The sequence below is a fragment of the Madurella fahalii genome, assembly GCF_045866475.1.
Source record: "Madurella fahalii IFM 68171 DNA, scaffold_4, whole genome shotgun sequence".
Lineage (NCBI taxonomy): Eukaryota > Fungi > Ascomycota > Sordariomycetes > Sordariales > Madurella > Madurella fahalii.
In genome coordinates this window covers 3151652-3168172 of record NW_027263974.1, presented here as the reverse complement: position 1 = coordinate 3168172, position 16521 = coordinate 3151652, and the positions used below count along the sequence as shown (strand labels likewise).

The window sequence follows — 16521 nt, the reverse complement described above, 5'->3', positions numbered from 1 at the left end:
CTTCGAGATCGAAGGCTCCATCGATCGCCAAGCTGCACCCGACGGCACAGCAAAACAAAACCACTCGCGGATTACAAGGTCGCCGAATACTAGTACACATTCAGCACTGACTTCAAACCAAAAACACGGGCGGTAACCTTCTTTTTCCGAGAACAATTCAGTCTAGATGATGCCTAGTAGTCTACCCACCACATGAATCCATTTTACGGTGTGAATTTTATCCTCGCATTCCCTGTTGTCGCGATCGGCAACTTCCTTGATGATATCTCCTTCCGCTCCCTCGAGCATGTTGTTTTACATCCAATCCCAGTCGGCTATGAACCATCCCAGAACTAAAACCCGTTAGGCCCGCCGTTCTCCTCACTGGTTCCGATCCGCTTCCTGGTCCAGAGTCTGGATCGCTAGATATCTAATTGTAAAAGATTCTAGGCGCTTCTGCAGAGATAATAACTGAACATCAGACAGTATATTCAGATGTGGCCTAGTAAAACCCCTATTGGGTGTAACGGATAGTTTTGTTAGCTCGCCGAGACCTACCCATCCTATCTCCATATGCACAGTGTGTAGCGCCATGATAGGTATAAGTATCACAAGATCTGGTCCTCTAGAAGGAACAAGGCCCTTAATACTATCGACGACTATGACATTGGGTTGACCACTTTTGATCCAAGCGTTGAACCATTAGCCCTTGTCATATGAAACGTAGCCTGATGGGAAGTCGTCATGCATCGTCCGGGCGTCGGGCCCGTACTGTAGAGGTATTTGCACATCATACCGAGCAAGAGCTACTCTACCGAGAGCGGGAATACTTTAGATTAACACCAGCAATTGCCGGCAGTAGGGAAGTAGGTCTTGAGGAGGTCGAACCGTGGAGAGAGAACGATCGCTGTGATAGTTGCGGCGGCGTTGACCGCTCGAACTCGCCCGTCGTCACCTGATAAGTTCGTAGATCAAGTTATCCGCCGCACAACGGATATACGGATACACCACGGAAGCCCCAAGTGTCGAAACGTTGAAGCGAGCAGGTTGCCGAGGCCCATCCTGGGCAGGTTTTTGTAACCAGACATTTGCCTCGGGTGCAAATTACAAGGCCTCGGACTCTCGGATTGGTAAGGTATCTTAGCATTCATGCCGCCAACAAGTATGGAAATGAGAAGCAGCGCAACTCAACATGATGACGATATGAGCTACAATTCCGGCTGAAGCCAGGCGAACAGAACACATCCTCAGCAGTGCGGCGACCGCGTACGCCAGCAGTCTCATCGTGACACTCATTCAAGAACCTCAGTTAGCACCACAGTGTCGTCGTCTACCCACTGTGAGGCTGACTAGGTAGACATGAGAGGGTGATTGAAATAAGAACGAAAGAATGCGTGGGCAATTGTGGTCCGGCGTAGAACATTCATCGTCCAGTAATATCAAGACACTCTGCTCGCAAGAAGACCGCGTGAGGGGATTGGAAACTTCCGATGCGAGTGTAGAACTGTAGAGCTTTATTACAGAGCGGACCGGGCCAGGGCAAAACAATCTCGATAAAGAGCCATCCGTCTTGTGCGGCAAGGTACATTTCACTTTTGGGGATTGTTTACCATACCTAAGTTTCTACGCTCTGTCGTACCTTAAGCTGTCAGTTTCCACTCCACTTCCTTGCGCCCATTAACACTCTAGCCAGTCACAACATCCGTCTTCAAACCTGTTGAGCTGCTCACTAGTCCGTAAAATATTGCATCGCTAAGCTCGATTTTACGTGATTACTAGGTGGTCAAGATGTCCAACCATTTCGTGGTCGTTTCTTTCAAGGTGACTTCTGTCCGACCCATTTATCAAATCTGGGTGAGCATTGTCTATTAAATGCCTGAATTTTGTCGGGCTGCCTTGATGTTTTATGCCTGGGAGGTTGTAGCACGAGACATACCAAGTGATGGGATATTCAACCAGTAGTGATACCGTATCATTCCGTTATTTAGTTATCGTCTAAAACAACTTAATCTGCCATATGAGACTGCTGGTAGTTCTGGGCCTGCACTTTACCTAGCGGGGAAGGTTGTTTGTCATCTTGCTCAACAACTATGCCTAGTGCCATAAATAGCAACAGCTAATGACACTCAGGTGCGGCTTAAGATGACAACATGGGCCATGTCAGTTATTGCCAGCGCAGGTCAGCAATCCAAAGCTAGCCTAACCCCCGCTAGGTAATGGGGAGTGGAGTTGAAAGGATTCCCAACCAACCTACGTGTGTGGTACAGCATGACTATTGACGAGTTGGCGGACCGGGACGAGACATCGGCAAGTCTGGGTTACGTGGGTCTGATTTACCCGGGTTCCGCGTGCATCTGAGCGTTCCATCGAGCCCTTAAGTTGCTATCCAAGTGAGGGGATAACGCCGGATGCCAAGTCGTCAGCAATGGAGTGGAATGAACGGATTTATTTACGAGGACTTGCTATGGATTGGGATCACGGAGACTGGGAACTAAGGCGCCAGAGATGTCTTGCTTTTGAACTCACCTGGGATCCAGGGCCAATGCGAAAACGCGGGCTAGTCTAGGGATGCTATCATGTATACAGAACTTTTCCATGTATCACCGGGACGCCACCGGTGCCCTCGTGGTATTATCTGGCTGTGTCACGATATTGAAATGTACAACGCAGAGCTGCGGGTGGTTCGTCGGGTGCTAGGCGAAATTGTGGATAGATTGACCTATACTGAGCTCAAGTATGGTGCTTCATGGGTGACCAAGAGCATATAATCTAGTTGAGTTTCTCGCGGTTTGTTTCGACGCTCTCTAGGCCCCTAGTCAATTTTGTGTCCTCGCTTTGCCAGTCACACGATGCGTGCCTTCGTCCTACTTCTTACTTTTGGTTTCCTCGGGGTAGCCCTTGCTGATCGATGCCCAGGCAGCTGGTACCTTCAGCCAGATGACTGCATTTGTATGAAAAGTACCGACGGGGCCCTACTCAGCAAGCAAACGAAGGGCTGCTGCACCTCGATGGGCTACAAGACATACAACGAGGTGGGTAAATCATCGACGGGATCGGGAATGTCGGTGGCTGACATAACCCATCATAGATCTGCGCAGTGGATAGGAAGAATCGACAAAAGTTCAAAGACTGTTGCAAGGATTTGGAGCAGGAGAGCGTCATTGGTCATTGCCGTTGAGTGTTTTGTTAGGTGGGCTTGAAGCGAGCGATTGTCACTCCTCGAGAGGGTGACAGTTCGTTTGCAACCTACATATCAGTGAAAACCAGCGGAATGAGCACGAGAATGCGGTTAGACGCAATGAACTGACGATTTGTATTTCGCATTCGAAAAATGGACGATTTCCATCATCATCATCATCATCATCATCTTCATCTTCGTCGAGCTGTGTCTCAAGGGTGGCTGCCGCCGAGAAATGGCCCATGCGTAAGCGGTGGTCTGTGTGTCTGGCTGGTGGGTCCCGTTCGAGAAGGACTCAGCCCGCCGAGAATTTCGGGAGGCGCGCCGGGCTTTCTCGTTCTCCCAGCAGACACATCGCGAATTGCTGCCATTGAACCTAGGTATTCGAACCCAACACCCGTTGTACGATCCATGTCGTCATGCCACTTCCTAACAAAATCCTGTGGTCCCGGATAGGTAGCCGTCCCCTTTCGAACCGTCGAGTCTGCTGTCGAAATAACCCCCGACCCTGCCTCACACATCCGGAAATATGTTCTGCCCGAGGCCAAACATGTCGCGATTCAGCCGATGCACAAAATCTCTACAGCAATGCAGTTCCACTGCTCGTGAGCAGACAATAACATCGAGGGAGGCTTTCCCGGCCCAGATGCGTCGTCCGGCGATGCGAATGCTTAGCACCGAGAAACCCATCGTCCAAGCTTCAAGATTTAGGCGAGCAAGGGGCTCGTCAGGCGAGACGTCGGCCGACAATGTCCAGGGGAAATTCGATACGGGCTCAAGCCCGAGGAAGTTCACTGCACCGGAACCTGTTGCTGCACCGAGGGTACCGCAGGCCTCTCCGCCGGTTGCTCCGGCGGCGTTTACTCGGCCGCAGGCACCTCCAAAGACTCCAAAGCCCGTGGATACGACGAGCAAAGAGTACAAGCGGGCCAGCTTCAGGGTTTGGAGCACCATGACGGCTCTTCCAGTGCTGATCGTGACCTCATATTTTCTCTACGACAGGCGTGAGTAATGCGCCAACCCAGGCCATGGTGTAATTACTGACATTGTTTGTTAAGTTGCCGGGGTCTTAGCTCACCCATCCCATAACCCCCCTCAGCAACGGCCGTAACTGCCAACAACTCATCCCTGGCCGATTGTTCAATGGCATTCTGAACCCTCGCCTGTTCCCCGTACCCGAGGAGAGTGTCGTCTGAGTCGCGGGTCTTCCCATCATCTCAACCGGCGACCGTTTGCTGCATGAGTCCAGCCCAACAGGTGGCATCCGAACCGTTGAAGGCGTGGATCAGGTTGCATCTCACGGCGGCAGCCGCTCTTTGAGGCTCTTTATTCCGTGGCGCTGTCCATGGCTGGCAAATCACTGATCGCTCGCCAAGTGCCGCGTTTTCTAGTGTATGCTCGGTGATGCAGTCCGTGTAAGCCAATGACGGCCGCCCATTGGGTCAAGGTCAACGCTCTTGCACACCACTTCATCGTTATCTGCTGCCGTCCGTCCGGCTTTCCCGGCGGTTTGAACAGGGAGATATTACGCTGCCGGAACGAGGAACAAGCAAACCTTACTGTCGTCCCGTTGTCGGACACACAACTAGATGCCGAGAACTCCCCCCGGCCTAGGCCCATTGGGCCAAGAGCTTTCCCCCGGGCCCACTGATGACAGTGCCCTGGCTTCCAACCGCTCGCCGTGTCGTGCGGGGAAGGGCGCCCCTTAGCCCCAACCCCACAGTGCTGAAGACTCCGGTTGGGGCAGACTTGCTTACCTTGCAAGGGTGCTGTGGAATAGTGTACGGCTCTCTGCCCTTTCTGTCAAGGTTAGCGGTAGGGTCCGTGGACCCGAAGCGCGCCCTTGTGACCATTGAAGACTCCCGCCAAGGCGCGAGTTCTCAATGGTCGTTCCGGCGACGATCAACGTGAACAAACGGCGGCGCTGTGTCCGGCCTAAGGATTCGCCACGCATCGGCAGCCAGACCGGATGACTCGCTCTTCCTGCTTGCTAAGATATTACACTACTCAGTTCAAGGCCCGCCGAAGCCGCTGTCACACGGCAGTGCACCCATCCACTTCTGTGGGTCTTCCAGAACTCCGAATATCACGCAGCGGCAACCGGTGAACGTTCAGCCTATACGATACCCAATCAGTCACCCGTGTTCTATCGACGATGTTGTCTCTCTTTTTTCAAATTGCTGCGGGAAGCCAGCCCACTCCGGATTCCACTTCGCATCTCCGCAGTCTGGATCTGGTGGGGTTCATGGGGCCGCCGTCGTTGTCGCTGAGCTCAAGCGGACCAGCATCTCTGCGGGGCACACATCCACCATTGGCTTTCCCCATCCCGGCATTGACGAATCGGCTGGCGAGATGGCTGACCCGTTCAATCCCTTGCACGGATAGCCAAGGTCAACGCCATCGCGCTCTTTCGCGCAGCGAATCGAAATGCCGCGATCGAACGCTATGTCCGAATTCCCGAAGCTTTGCAAAGCCGTCCACGCCATCCGTTACGAGAACCTGGGAGCTTCCCATGCTTCGTACATATCCCTGCCACACCCCAAACCCTATCTTCTTCAGCCATGTGGAAAGGGTGGATTCCCCGCACACCCTTGAAACCCAGTCCTCTGTCCGACGTGGGCTCGCCTTTCTCCTGACAAAGGATAGCGTGCTGTCTTTTTGTTCCTGACCCGACCGCGGCACCGTCTATTGGAGACGCTGGTGGGTCGTAGGCACGACACAAGTCTCAAGACCGGTCCCAGCGAGGCGGGCCTCGGCAAGATTACAGCGATTGCGGGGGTGTAACCGGCTTCCCCATGCGGAGGAGCTGGGATGCACCACCCTTAGATACGGCTGTTGTCCACGGACACGGCGATGGATACATTTAACGAAGAGGGATCCGCTCGCGTGTGTCCGCCGGTTCTGGGAACGCCTAGCTCCCTCCCCTACCCGTCCTATTGCTCCCGCTCTCACCCTCACCGAAGATTGCACATAGCCCATATAATTGGCGGTGCCCATGCCAGAGCTTCTAGATCCACCTTCCACACTGTGACATACCCTTAGTCATGGCTGCTACGGCGACTTCAGGCGGAAAGCGCAGATCGCCCTCGGCTGGAGAGAGCGACAGATCCAGCCCAGATCATACATTCAGCCCAGCCCCCTCGACGCGGTCGTCGAACAAACAGCACATCCGACACCGGGCATCAATCGCCTGTGCCTCTTGCCGCGAGAGGCGAATACGATGCGTTGTGCAAGAAGGCGAGACTGAGTGCGCCCAGTGCAGGAGGACAGGGGCCACTTGCATCATAAAGGATGACGACGAGAGAAGGCGGTATGTGTCCAGCTCCGGCTTTAGCCTGCAAGTCTAACGCATACAAGACCGATTTCCAAAGCATACATGTCGTCTCTCTCCAACCGAATCGCCCTGTTAGAAGAAATGCTCAAGGAGCGCGGTGTCGTTCCTCCTCCCGCCGTCCACCCGCCTAAGACGAGGCAAGAAGCGCAGGCAAGGCAGCAGCAGCAGGAGCAGCAGCAAGAGCAGCAGCAAGATCAACAGCAAGATCAACAGCAAGATCAGCAGCAAGATCAGCAGCAAGCTCATGGTGGCGAGCGATTAACGAGTTCCGAAACAAACCCGTTGAGCGCTCTTGCGAACCAACCTCCCACTCCTCCAGGATCTGGGGACGAAGATGTTTTGATGAGCGAGCCAGCGCAGCAGAAGGGTGTTGTTGCCACTGGTGGCAGCCCCACCCTTCTTCCGTTAATCGACCCCATACTGTTGCAGGATGTAGAGTCGATGAAGGATACGGGGCTGCGTCGCCTTCTCTGTCCCAAGGGAAACCACACATTTGACCACTCCGCCGGGAGGGTCCGGTACTTTGGTCCCACCGCCAACAGTCACGTCTATGCAAGGTCTTCTTGGTTTGGAGTCCAGGAACGACCCGACCAGGCGCGCAGGGCAGAACGTGTTATTGGAGCTCTGAGACCCTCTACTCATGACCATCTGATACGGTGTTTCTGGGAGTACTACAACTCTTCCCAGCAGGTAGTCGACGAAATCGCCTTCGAGACGGGCCGTACTGCCCAAGACGGGAACCTTTATTCGCCATTTCTTCACATAACAATGCTCGCCATTGGCTACCGCTTTGCCGACTGGGATAGAGAAGATGTGAAGAGGATTACTATGGGAAACCGAGAGAGCACACTCCATCAAGAGTCAAAGTCCATGTTGGAGATGGAGCTGGAAAAACCCGGCGGAGTTCCGAGTGTTCAGGCCCTTCTTTTGTTGGCCGACCTGGAGTGTGGTGTTGGCCGGGACACCACGGGCTGGATGTACTCGGGTAGGCTGCGCTCAGTACCCGCTTGGTTGCGAATGCTAACGAGCACTCAAAAGGCATGGCAAACCGGCTAGCATTTGACATTGGTCTGCACGTCAGCCCAAGTGGAGTGGAGGTTACTGAGCTTGAACGGCTCAGCAGGCGCCGAGTTATGGCTGCGTGCATCATGTTTGACCGGAAATGGGCCCTGCTCTTGGGCCGCCCAACCTCAATCAAGATCCAGGATGTCGCCGTTGACGTATTTCCCAGGGCCTCCGGGAAGCCCCTGGTAAACCACAACATCGGACCCTCAGTGGCCAGCCATGCGGCAGTCTATCAGCAACTGTTCGAGCTCATGGAGCTCGCGGGTAAGGCCGCAGATTTCCAAAACTCAATTTATGGCGCCGCCCCTGCGTTCTCCGCGAAAGGGACCGAAGACAGGGCATATCTACATTTCCTTGCTTTGGAGCGCCTCTTTCAAAGCTGGTATCGCCGGCTTCCCGAAAACCTGGCCTGGAAGCCCGCCAACATCAAGTCTGGTCACATGGGCTTCTTCATGCTCCACCAGCAGTTCCATGTATGCCTGATCCTCCTACACAGACCTTGGGCCAAGTACGGCCCGATGTCATTTGAGGGAACGATGACTGCACGTTACCCAAGCCCCGATTCCCCGGGTCATGAGAAGGGGTTTCAGACATGGATCGGTCCGCTTCCGCAACACGACAATAGGGCGTCCCTATCTCGGAGCATGTGCACACAGCACGCTGTGCGGGTTGCGCGGATCTTTTGGCATCACCGGCAGCGTTTCGATGGGAGAAGAATTGGGCTGTCAGGAATTCAGCATGCTGGGACTGCAGCCTTAGCGCTATTGGCTGCTCTGGCACACAAGAGCGCCGAGCTTGACCACCACAGCAATTTGAGGTATCTACAGGTGTTGTCCACGGCCATCTACGACATGAGCCATTCGTACCAGCCAGCGGCAAGGATGTACTACCTGCTCAAGACCATGCTTGTCGACATTCGCTCGGAGATGGTCAAGTCGGGCGGGTTCGACGTCAGCACGGTCGTCGGTCGATTTCACCAGGGAAACAGCACCTTATTCGGGAGCAGCCACTGGGCACCAGCAAGCACCCGTGGTAGCCGTTTGCCTACCGTCCGAGCCGAGAATGTTTCGGGAGAGGACCGGGCTGCCAAAAGACGCAGGCTGTCCAATCAGTCCAGCGTAGACCTCTCGTTCCTAGGCCCTTCCTTTATCAGTAATAGCCATCAAGCGTGCGCGAGTACTCCGGGATCATCCCAGAGCGTCGAGAATTCTAACACCGCCACGGAGGGCCAGGCCTCATTCGATATGGCCGGCATCACCAACAATAACACATTTGACCTGGACTTGCTCCATGCAAGTTTCATCGACTTTATGAACAACGGCGCTCCAAACCAAGATTGGGCGTCGACGGTGTCGGCACCAGAACCCGCCGAGACCATGAACCCTAACCCGACAGCCTCGGAAAACACCAATAACGTCAAGGGAACAACAAAGAGCTCCCCCTCGGCTCCCCCGGCCGTAGACGACGACACAGCAGTTGACATGACCATTGAGGAATGGCTAGCCGAACCATCTGAGCCAGCCATCCTCTCCCCTCCCGCTTCAGTCCAGCAGAAGCGCGATACCACCAGTCCACAAGCGGAGCTCGCGCCACCTACCGAGCTGGAGGCGTTCACCGAGCTGATCCCACCATCATGCATGGATGGTGTCGGCAACAACAACAACAACCACAACAACAATAACAACGAAGATACGGACCCCCTCTCGCTAGGCCTTGACCTGGATCTTCCCGGTGCCGGGGACGGGAGTGCTGCTGGTGGTGGCAGCGTCGGGATGGAGTGGATCGTTGGTGCGCCGCCGCCTGTTATTGGGCCACCGACGGGCGAGGTCGATGCGAGGCCGCCAGTCACGCCGGTTACGCTGGATGATTTGGTGCAGAGTGTCGAGGAGGCGGTGGGTTCGGCGCGCGCGAGGGCGCAGGCCAAGGCGCAGGCTAAGGCGAGGGCGGCGGCTGCCACAGACGGGGCAGGGGTTGGGGACGGTTCGCCGCCGGCGAGGAATAGGGAGTTGGATTTTCTCGCTTTGTGAGGGGGATCTGTGGGTTGTGCGTACTATACGTATCGTGTATCTGGGAAGCGTCTGTTTAGTTGGGAGATTAGAGTATTGATGCAGATATGAACTTAAGTAATGATGGCGGGCAGGCATTCTGTTTTAGCGTTGGGTATTAGAACGTGATAACTGGATCATGATATCAGAACAAGTTTGCCGGAACTGTGAGAGCGACTAGATTCTGCGCAGCGAGCCAGGCCCAAGTTACCCAATTCACAGTAACGAACTATCCAATTGGCGTTAAGTATCTTCCCTATCCAGCGATCTCTACACAGGAACATAGGTACAAATAACGGAACAACCGTAGACTATGTCATCTGCTAATATCGCCTCACATATTGCATCGTCGATATCAGATACCAGGTTCGAGACGGAGATGAGAGGAATTTCGATATGCGAACTTGAGATTTACGAGTAGTTTTCATGAACAGGAAATGGATCTTGATTATAGCATGTCTAGTAGTTATATCTCAAGGTTGTAATCAAATGACAAAAGAGGAAACACAAGCCCGGAGCACGCGGTCAACGCTCGTGGCCATCAACCGGGGGGGGGGGGAGCCTAACCTACCGGTTCTCGGCCGCATCCCGGCGGCTGTCCTGTGTAGAATGGGGAAATAAGACAGAAAATCCATATCAACTAAACCCAACAGCAATTTGTCGTACGCTTGTAAATTTTTTGGCGGACGGAAAAGCAGGATTAAACCGGGGGGAGAGGGAGGTGAATGCCGTGGTGGTGTCTCGATTTTTCTATTCCCTAGGCGCCTAAGGTAAGGTAGTCTAGCGCCATGAAAAGTTGCGCTTACACTACCCCCGTATCGCAAGGCTGAAGCTACTGTATGTACCTCTGAATATCGGAAAAGTGCACATACACTGTCTCAAAGGCTGACGGCTCCTGGAACAAACTCGTCCCACGGGCCATCAAAGATAGCAAGTCGCGCCTATCTCGCGAGACGTCTCTCACCATTTTACAGAGTGCCTTTCGCCATGGTTGAGACCTCTGGGAACTTGCCGGGCTCCTGCCATTGCTCCCGCTCTTTGCCTGTGAGCGCCCCATCCATCAACGCCGTCGTATACGCCGCCAGGATCTGAACCATCTCGGCCTGCGCGATCGTAACCAGCAGATCGGCGGATGGCGCCGTGCTCTGCTCAGTATGGAGGAGTTGTTGAAGACTGCGTATCCATCGGGATAGATAATGATGTTAGCGTCCCCAGGGTGGTTGATAGTGACCGCTCTGAAGCTCCCGCTGGCAATGGCGGAGGCGAGGACATTGTAATAGAGGCAAGGGGTGCTGTAGCCAGTGAAGAAGAGGAGGATAGGGCCGCCATCCAGGGGTGAGCAGCCGTCGGGATGGCCCGACATAGAGGCATTTCCTCGTCACACTTGAGCCGGCATGTCCTGCAGCTGATGAGTCGAATGAGCGCCAAGTTGGCAGGGTGAGGACCCATACTTGCCAGTTACGCAGTCTCGTTTCGACTGTGAAACAACGGCGCGAGACCGCTTTGATGTTGGAGAGGATGATTTACTGCTAGATCTTGGACTTGTAAAGGGTCGGTGATTATTTGGCAGCGCCTCCATGATGGCTGCAGAACTGATGTGGCAAATGTGATGGAAGAGTAAAGATCCATCCGCCCTGCACCAGATGAGCCGTGGCTGGACCCGACTAGCAGGTAGGTAAGGTAAGGTGGGTCAATGCCTCCTCGGGCCGAATATCTCTCATTGCCCTATACGCAACGCTTGCACATGTGCCGGGGGGCCGGGGTAGGTACCTCCTGATCTGTGGTTATAAAAAGAATGGGGTCAGGAAGTCGATCATAAGCCTAATACGGATGTATTTATACGGGATCTAAGTAACCGCGCTAGTGTACCTGTGGGGGTTTGCAATGAGTAAATCTTTCCCCACTACCATATTCTTTATTCACACCAAGCCATAGAAGACCAAATCTCAATAATGATACCAGGCAGAAGAAAGAGCGATCTCCGTTATTGATATTTCCATCTTAATCTCCTCATATGTACAAGTGCTGGCGATGGACCAGATGATGACGTTCTACAAAACGCAAGTGCTATGATCATAATAACGCCTTCAGTATGGTGATACAGTGAGGCTAACAGGGACTAGGATGCAAGTGTACTTTGGCCACGACTTGAAGCCCACTCCGATCTGCAGAGGGTGATAGTTTCAGGACATCGTCTTCCACGCCCACCAGCCGCCATATGTCAACACTGATGTACCCGCAAGAATCCCCACCCAGGTCATTACAGCTCTCATAAAGATCTTCTTGGAGAGCTCGGCGACAGCGTCAGCATCATTGGCGCGCGGGAACGGCTCGTTCGGAATAGGCTTGTCAAGGATCCGGCACAGCGGCTCCCACCCGTCCTTGAGGTCGATTACGTGGAACTTGTCGGGCGGTGTGTTGTCCCTCACCCAGTTGTTGTGCTCTTCGAGAGTATCTGTAAACAAAATGAATGTCAGCGGGCCCGTCTTTTCCATCCTTCTGGGATAATAGGTGCGAGCGACGAACCGATACTCAAGGGCTTTGCATTTGGTCCCATTTGTTCCGCTGCTCTGATGCACTGTCAGTCGGACGCTCAATCCCTCGCTAGGGCCGTTTTCCGACGAAAAGAGACCAGCGACGTACGACTTGCCAATATCCTCTAGAATGGTTGCGAGCCACCGCCAGCCCGGACATGGAGCCAACAGATAGCGCAGCCACCACGGCGCCACCTGGTTGACGATCATGCGGATACTGGCCCACCACCGCTCCTTATTCCTGTTGACGACGATGACCTTGGCGTCTGGATAGAGCTCTTGAAGTTCCCGGATCAGAGCGTTACCCGGCACATCAGTGATGGCCACGAAGCCGGCAGTCGCTTCTCGCAGCAACTTGAGCATGCGGGGTTTGTCGCCCGCTTCCTTGGCTTGGAATACTTGGTGCCAGAGTCTTAGGTACGCTGTTTCCAGGTGGATTAGCTGGCTGGCTTATAAGCGCATGTCTGGGCTGAGAATCTCTTACCATCTTCCCTCCCAAAGATTTGCGTTCCTCCATGCATCACCGGGCCATCGAGCAGCTTTTCCAGAGCCAGAGACACAGAAACGGTGCCTGTACGCGAATACCCGGCTCCAATCACCTGGATCTTCCTCGAGCGATCTGTTGGGACTGACGGTACTCCTCCCATTTTGAAATACTCGGCACTTGGCACTGGTTGCTTCGCGTTCACCCTGTCTTTTCCTCTTTTCTTCCTTTTTTCTCCTTTTATCTCCTTCTTATCGCTGAGCCCGCGTTGTAAGTGAGAGGGTCCCTAAAGGGTTCACACCGGCTAAGAAGTAGTATTAGTACTACTACTATGTAGGGTGGGAAGATCAACAAGACATGCCCAATGAGCGGCAGCTCCTGGCTAAGTACCTAAGACCCGCGCGACGGTGTTGGATGAAAAGTGGAAGAACACGTCGCCAAGTTGCCACTGCTTTTCAGCTTGCGTCGCATTCTTGGTTGGTCCAGTCAGCAGATGCTGGCCCTGCAGTGCAGATAACCCAGGCGAGGCGCGGTCCAATCGGGGGACCGTCATCCCACGGTTGGGTGGTATTATGAGTAAGCCCTATCACGTTTTTGGATGGTGCCTGCGAAAATTCCCTATTGTCAAGGGAAGCGATTCGACATTCCAGATGCCGTCGCGATCCAATTGTCCTCGGCGTCTATAGGACTTCTAGTATTGCGAGAAAGGTGTAATGGTCTCCGTGACGATAAGGAGTACTATTCTTGGACATTTCCCTTCCTTATTGAGAGAAGTTGGCTTAGAGCCCTTGGGATCAAGTTTTGCATTTATCATGTCCTCCTCCCACCCCGGTGACTTTCTGAAACCAGATCGGCCCAGGGTCGACGCAACATTCCAGGCATCAACCAACTGCACCATCCTCAGAAGCAACGTAGGATAACATCTCGCCATTGAATTTGGCCGTCTTCAAAACAAGCCCTTGTTTTCTCCGGTCTTGGACCGTTTCGACCTTCTTTCATCAAAGTCAACCGCTGCGCAGATCGTGTGATCGCCTTATGTCAGCGCCAGCTTTTCACTTATAAGTAGGATAACTATTAGCCCTTATGTCGTGTTAATTATCGATTGTTGGCGCAAAGCAGAGGGAGTATGGTGATTGATACTAATTCTTGGTAATGATAAGAGACACCCCCCGTCTGCGCTGGGTAAGGTAGCCGGCCAGCCTTGCCGCTGCGAGTCCAATTTCTCTTGTCAGAACACAACTTAGATTTGCGTGTTATCGTGCGTCAATTCGATTGGCACATCGCTGTGAGACCTGAGATGCCATTGTAGCACCACCCTACATGACTTGGTAAGGTACCTAATAAGAGAAGAGGGGATCTCTGCATTACCTAGTAGACCGTATAGCCCAGCGCTAGCGATTCCGAAATGCTGGTGACATAATGACGCTCAGATGGGCGCCATAATGACCCTGGTAGGTAATGGTGGGACTTATCTGAGCGTCATTATTCTACTGGTATGATGCTATTGCCAGTGCTGGGTGATACGGTCAGTGTATGGCAGCATCTTGACCAAGATTTCCCCTGCCCCGGCCAGGCAGTACTAGCACCAGGCGAGCGGACGACGTGTCCCGGATTGGGCTCCTTGAAAACGGAAAGAACCAGGACAACTTGTTGCAGCCATGGTTTTGACCTTTCGGGACGGGTGCTTTTGCCGAGTCCATGGTGTGGCGGGATCCAGCAAGAGCCGCTGTCCTTGACCGCGATAGCCACACTGTTTGGTCGCCAAGCGTTGCCCCAGTGAGTTCTCTGGGTGTAAATGACCGGGAACAATTCCCCCAACTCAATTCCTATAACTCTCTAACGAACCCCTTTAATAATATGAGTAGGCACCAAAAAATTTATAAACTGCATTAGGAGTCGAATCTAGCATAGCCTTAGCAACGGGGTAATTACTGCCACTAGCGCTGATTGGGTATGGTATAATTATACAGGTAGGACCCTAGTCAAGCACGAGGATAGCCTGCGTTTGTCCATATATCTGGGAAATAAAGGCGTGAGGATTAGCGCGTCGGTATCAAGAGCGTGCCGGATACAGTGGGGCTCGTCTGGTATGAGACTTCTCCCGCGTAGAATTGAGTTAACAGGCCTGGTACTACCTGTGTCAGAAAACATCTTACGCCGATTCGGCGCCGCCGGGATTGGAATGTGGAGCTATCAGTGTACAGATATGACCACAACCGGCAGTTGCAGGGATTTGACTCTCTTCGCCACGTTTGAAGGTTGGGGTACGGTATGGTGGCACAAGCGGTGCCACGGAGCACTCTGAGAAAGCATGGCAATGCTGCAAAGGGAGGGGATATGCTGGCCATTTCATGTCTCTGTTTGGCCCCCATGTACAGAACTTTAGGTAATATACATGCACTTAGCACTAGCTAGGTAGGATTATCAGTCCTCGTATACCCGGCTTGACCGGCTGACAATCCTTGACCAGGCCGGCCCCCACCTTATTAAAGCGAGTCTCGACCGTCTTTTCGCGTCCTGCAGCAGCCGCCACGCCCATATCTGTGCAACATGCTCAACATCCCCCCGAAAACGGTCCTTGTGACTGGCTGCTCGGCCGGTGGCATTGGCGCCGCCATTGCCAACGCGCTCGCGAAGCAAGGGCATCACGTCTATGCGACTGCCCGCAACACGTCAAAGATCCCAGCCCATCTCTCAGAGCTATCCAACGTTACAACGCTCCAGCTCGACGTCATTTCGCCCGCCTCTATTAGCGAGGCCGCCAAAGCCGTCGCCGGCAACGGCAGAGGGCTAGACGTCCTAGTCAACAACGCCGGTGCCGGCTTGACGATGCCGCTTTTGGATGTAGATGTGTCGCAAGCGCAGCAAGTCCACGACACCAATCTGTGGGGCCCTCTGAGATGTATCCAGGCCTTTTCGGACCTCTTGATCGCGAGTCAGGGCCGTGTGGTCAACATCAGTACTGTCGGTGCCGTCGTGAATACGCCATGGATCGGTAGGTCACATCATAACGACAACGACCCTTCGCCGTCGTCATGTCTCTGTGTTGGCTCATTCTCCTATAGGTGTGTATTCCTCGTCTAAAGCTGCACTGAACATGCTTTCCGATACGCTACGCCTGGAACTCGCCCCATTTGGCGTGAGCGTCGTCTCGGTCATGGTCGGCACCATCACCACGCCTTTCCACGCCAACGAGCCCACTGTCGTCCTACCGCCATCATCCCGATACGCCGCCATCAAGGACATCATCTCCCGCTGGGCGACAGGGGAGGCTGGTCCTAAGGGCAGCTCCCCCGAGGACCTTGCCGAGTCACTGGTGCACGATATTGTCGGCGCAGGCAAGAGTGCCTGGGTATGGAAAGGCGCCAATAGCGGAGCCGTCAAGTTTGCTTCTAAATGGATTCCGGCGTCCATCCTGGTAAGCCACCGCCCTGTCAGGGTAATTACCTTAATCTCATAATTAGCCTTCACTTACACGCTTTTCAGGATGGCTTGATGAGCACTGGGCAGGGCCTGGACGAATTGTCTAAAAGTCTGAAGTGATTTACAGGACATTGACATACCGGACTCTTGACTTCAATGTATATATATTATACTAAGTAATTAGTACTTAGGAGTCTCATAGCTGGTGAGGGTATTTCCGATGTAACTAGTATTAGCTCAAATACTTGAAAGTCTCCTATTCAATCTAGGGATTAAGTATTCCGATTCCCGGCTCGGGCATAATTACTGGCAAGCAGTATCGAAGACTCCCTGAACTGCGCCTTTGCTCTGTCGGAGTTACCACAGATTCGGACTTAATTAGCACCGCGATGAATGGTAATTACCAGTTAGGTAATGAAGACACTGCAGTGCAGATAAAAAAACCCACCTACAACCGATGTACCCCACAACTCGGCCCC

The 16521-nt window shown here is 53.5% G+C and overlaps 4 protein-coding genes across 4 annotated transcripts; 3 read left to right on the top strand and 1 right to left on the bottom strand.

Annotated features, from left to right (window-relative positions):
* Window positions 1-3824: 3824 nt before the first annotated feature.
* On the top strand, window positions 3825-4169 carry MFIFM68171_07920 (uncharacterized protein; the record flags this gene model as incomplete). The annotated part of the gene is made up of 1 exon (XM_071063340.1): window positions 3825-4169. One exon carries the CDS (start codon window positions 3825-3827, stop codon window positions 4167-4169), a length of 345 nt encoding a protein of 114 aa, XP_070919441.1.
* Window positions 4170-6201: 2032 nt separating this feature from the next.
* On the top strand, window positions 6202-9583 carry MFIFM68171_07919 (Fungal-specific transcription factor domain-containing protein; the record flags this gene model as incomplete). Its single annotated transcript, XM_071063339.1, has 3 exons — window positions 6202-6467; window positions 6515-7476; window positions 7530-9583. The coding sequence occupies 3 exons, from the start codon at window positions 6202-6204 to the stop codon at window positions 9581-9583; spliced, it is 3282 nt and encodes a 1093-aa protein (XP_070919440.1).
* Window positions 9584-11784: 2201 nt separating this feature from the next.
* On the bottom strand, window positions 11785-12782 carry MFIFM68171_07918 (NAD dependent epimerase/dehydratase; the record flags this gene model as incomplete). The annotated part of the gene is made up of 4 exons (XM_071063338.1): window positions 11785-12056; window positions 12128-12171; window positions 12245-12557; window positions 12620-12782. 4 exons carry the CDS (start codon window positions 12780-12782, stop codon window positions 11785-11787), a joined length of 792 nt encoding a protein of 263 aa, XP_070919439.1.
* A 2387-nt stretch (window positions 12783-15169) lies between these two features.
* MFIFM68171_07917 (2-deoxy-D-gluconate 3-dehydrogenase) lies at window positions 15170-16162 on the top strand (the record flags this gene model as incomplete). Its single annotated transcript, XM_071063337.1, has 3 exons — window positions 15170-15614; window positions 15685-16037; window positions 16106-16162. The coding sequence occupies 3 exons, from the start codon at window positions 15170-15172 to the stop codon at window positions 16160-16162; spliced, it is 855 nt and encodes a 284-aa protein (XP_070919438.1).
* Between the last annotated feature and the right edge of the window lie 359 nt (window positions 16163-16521).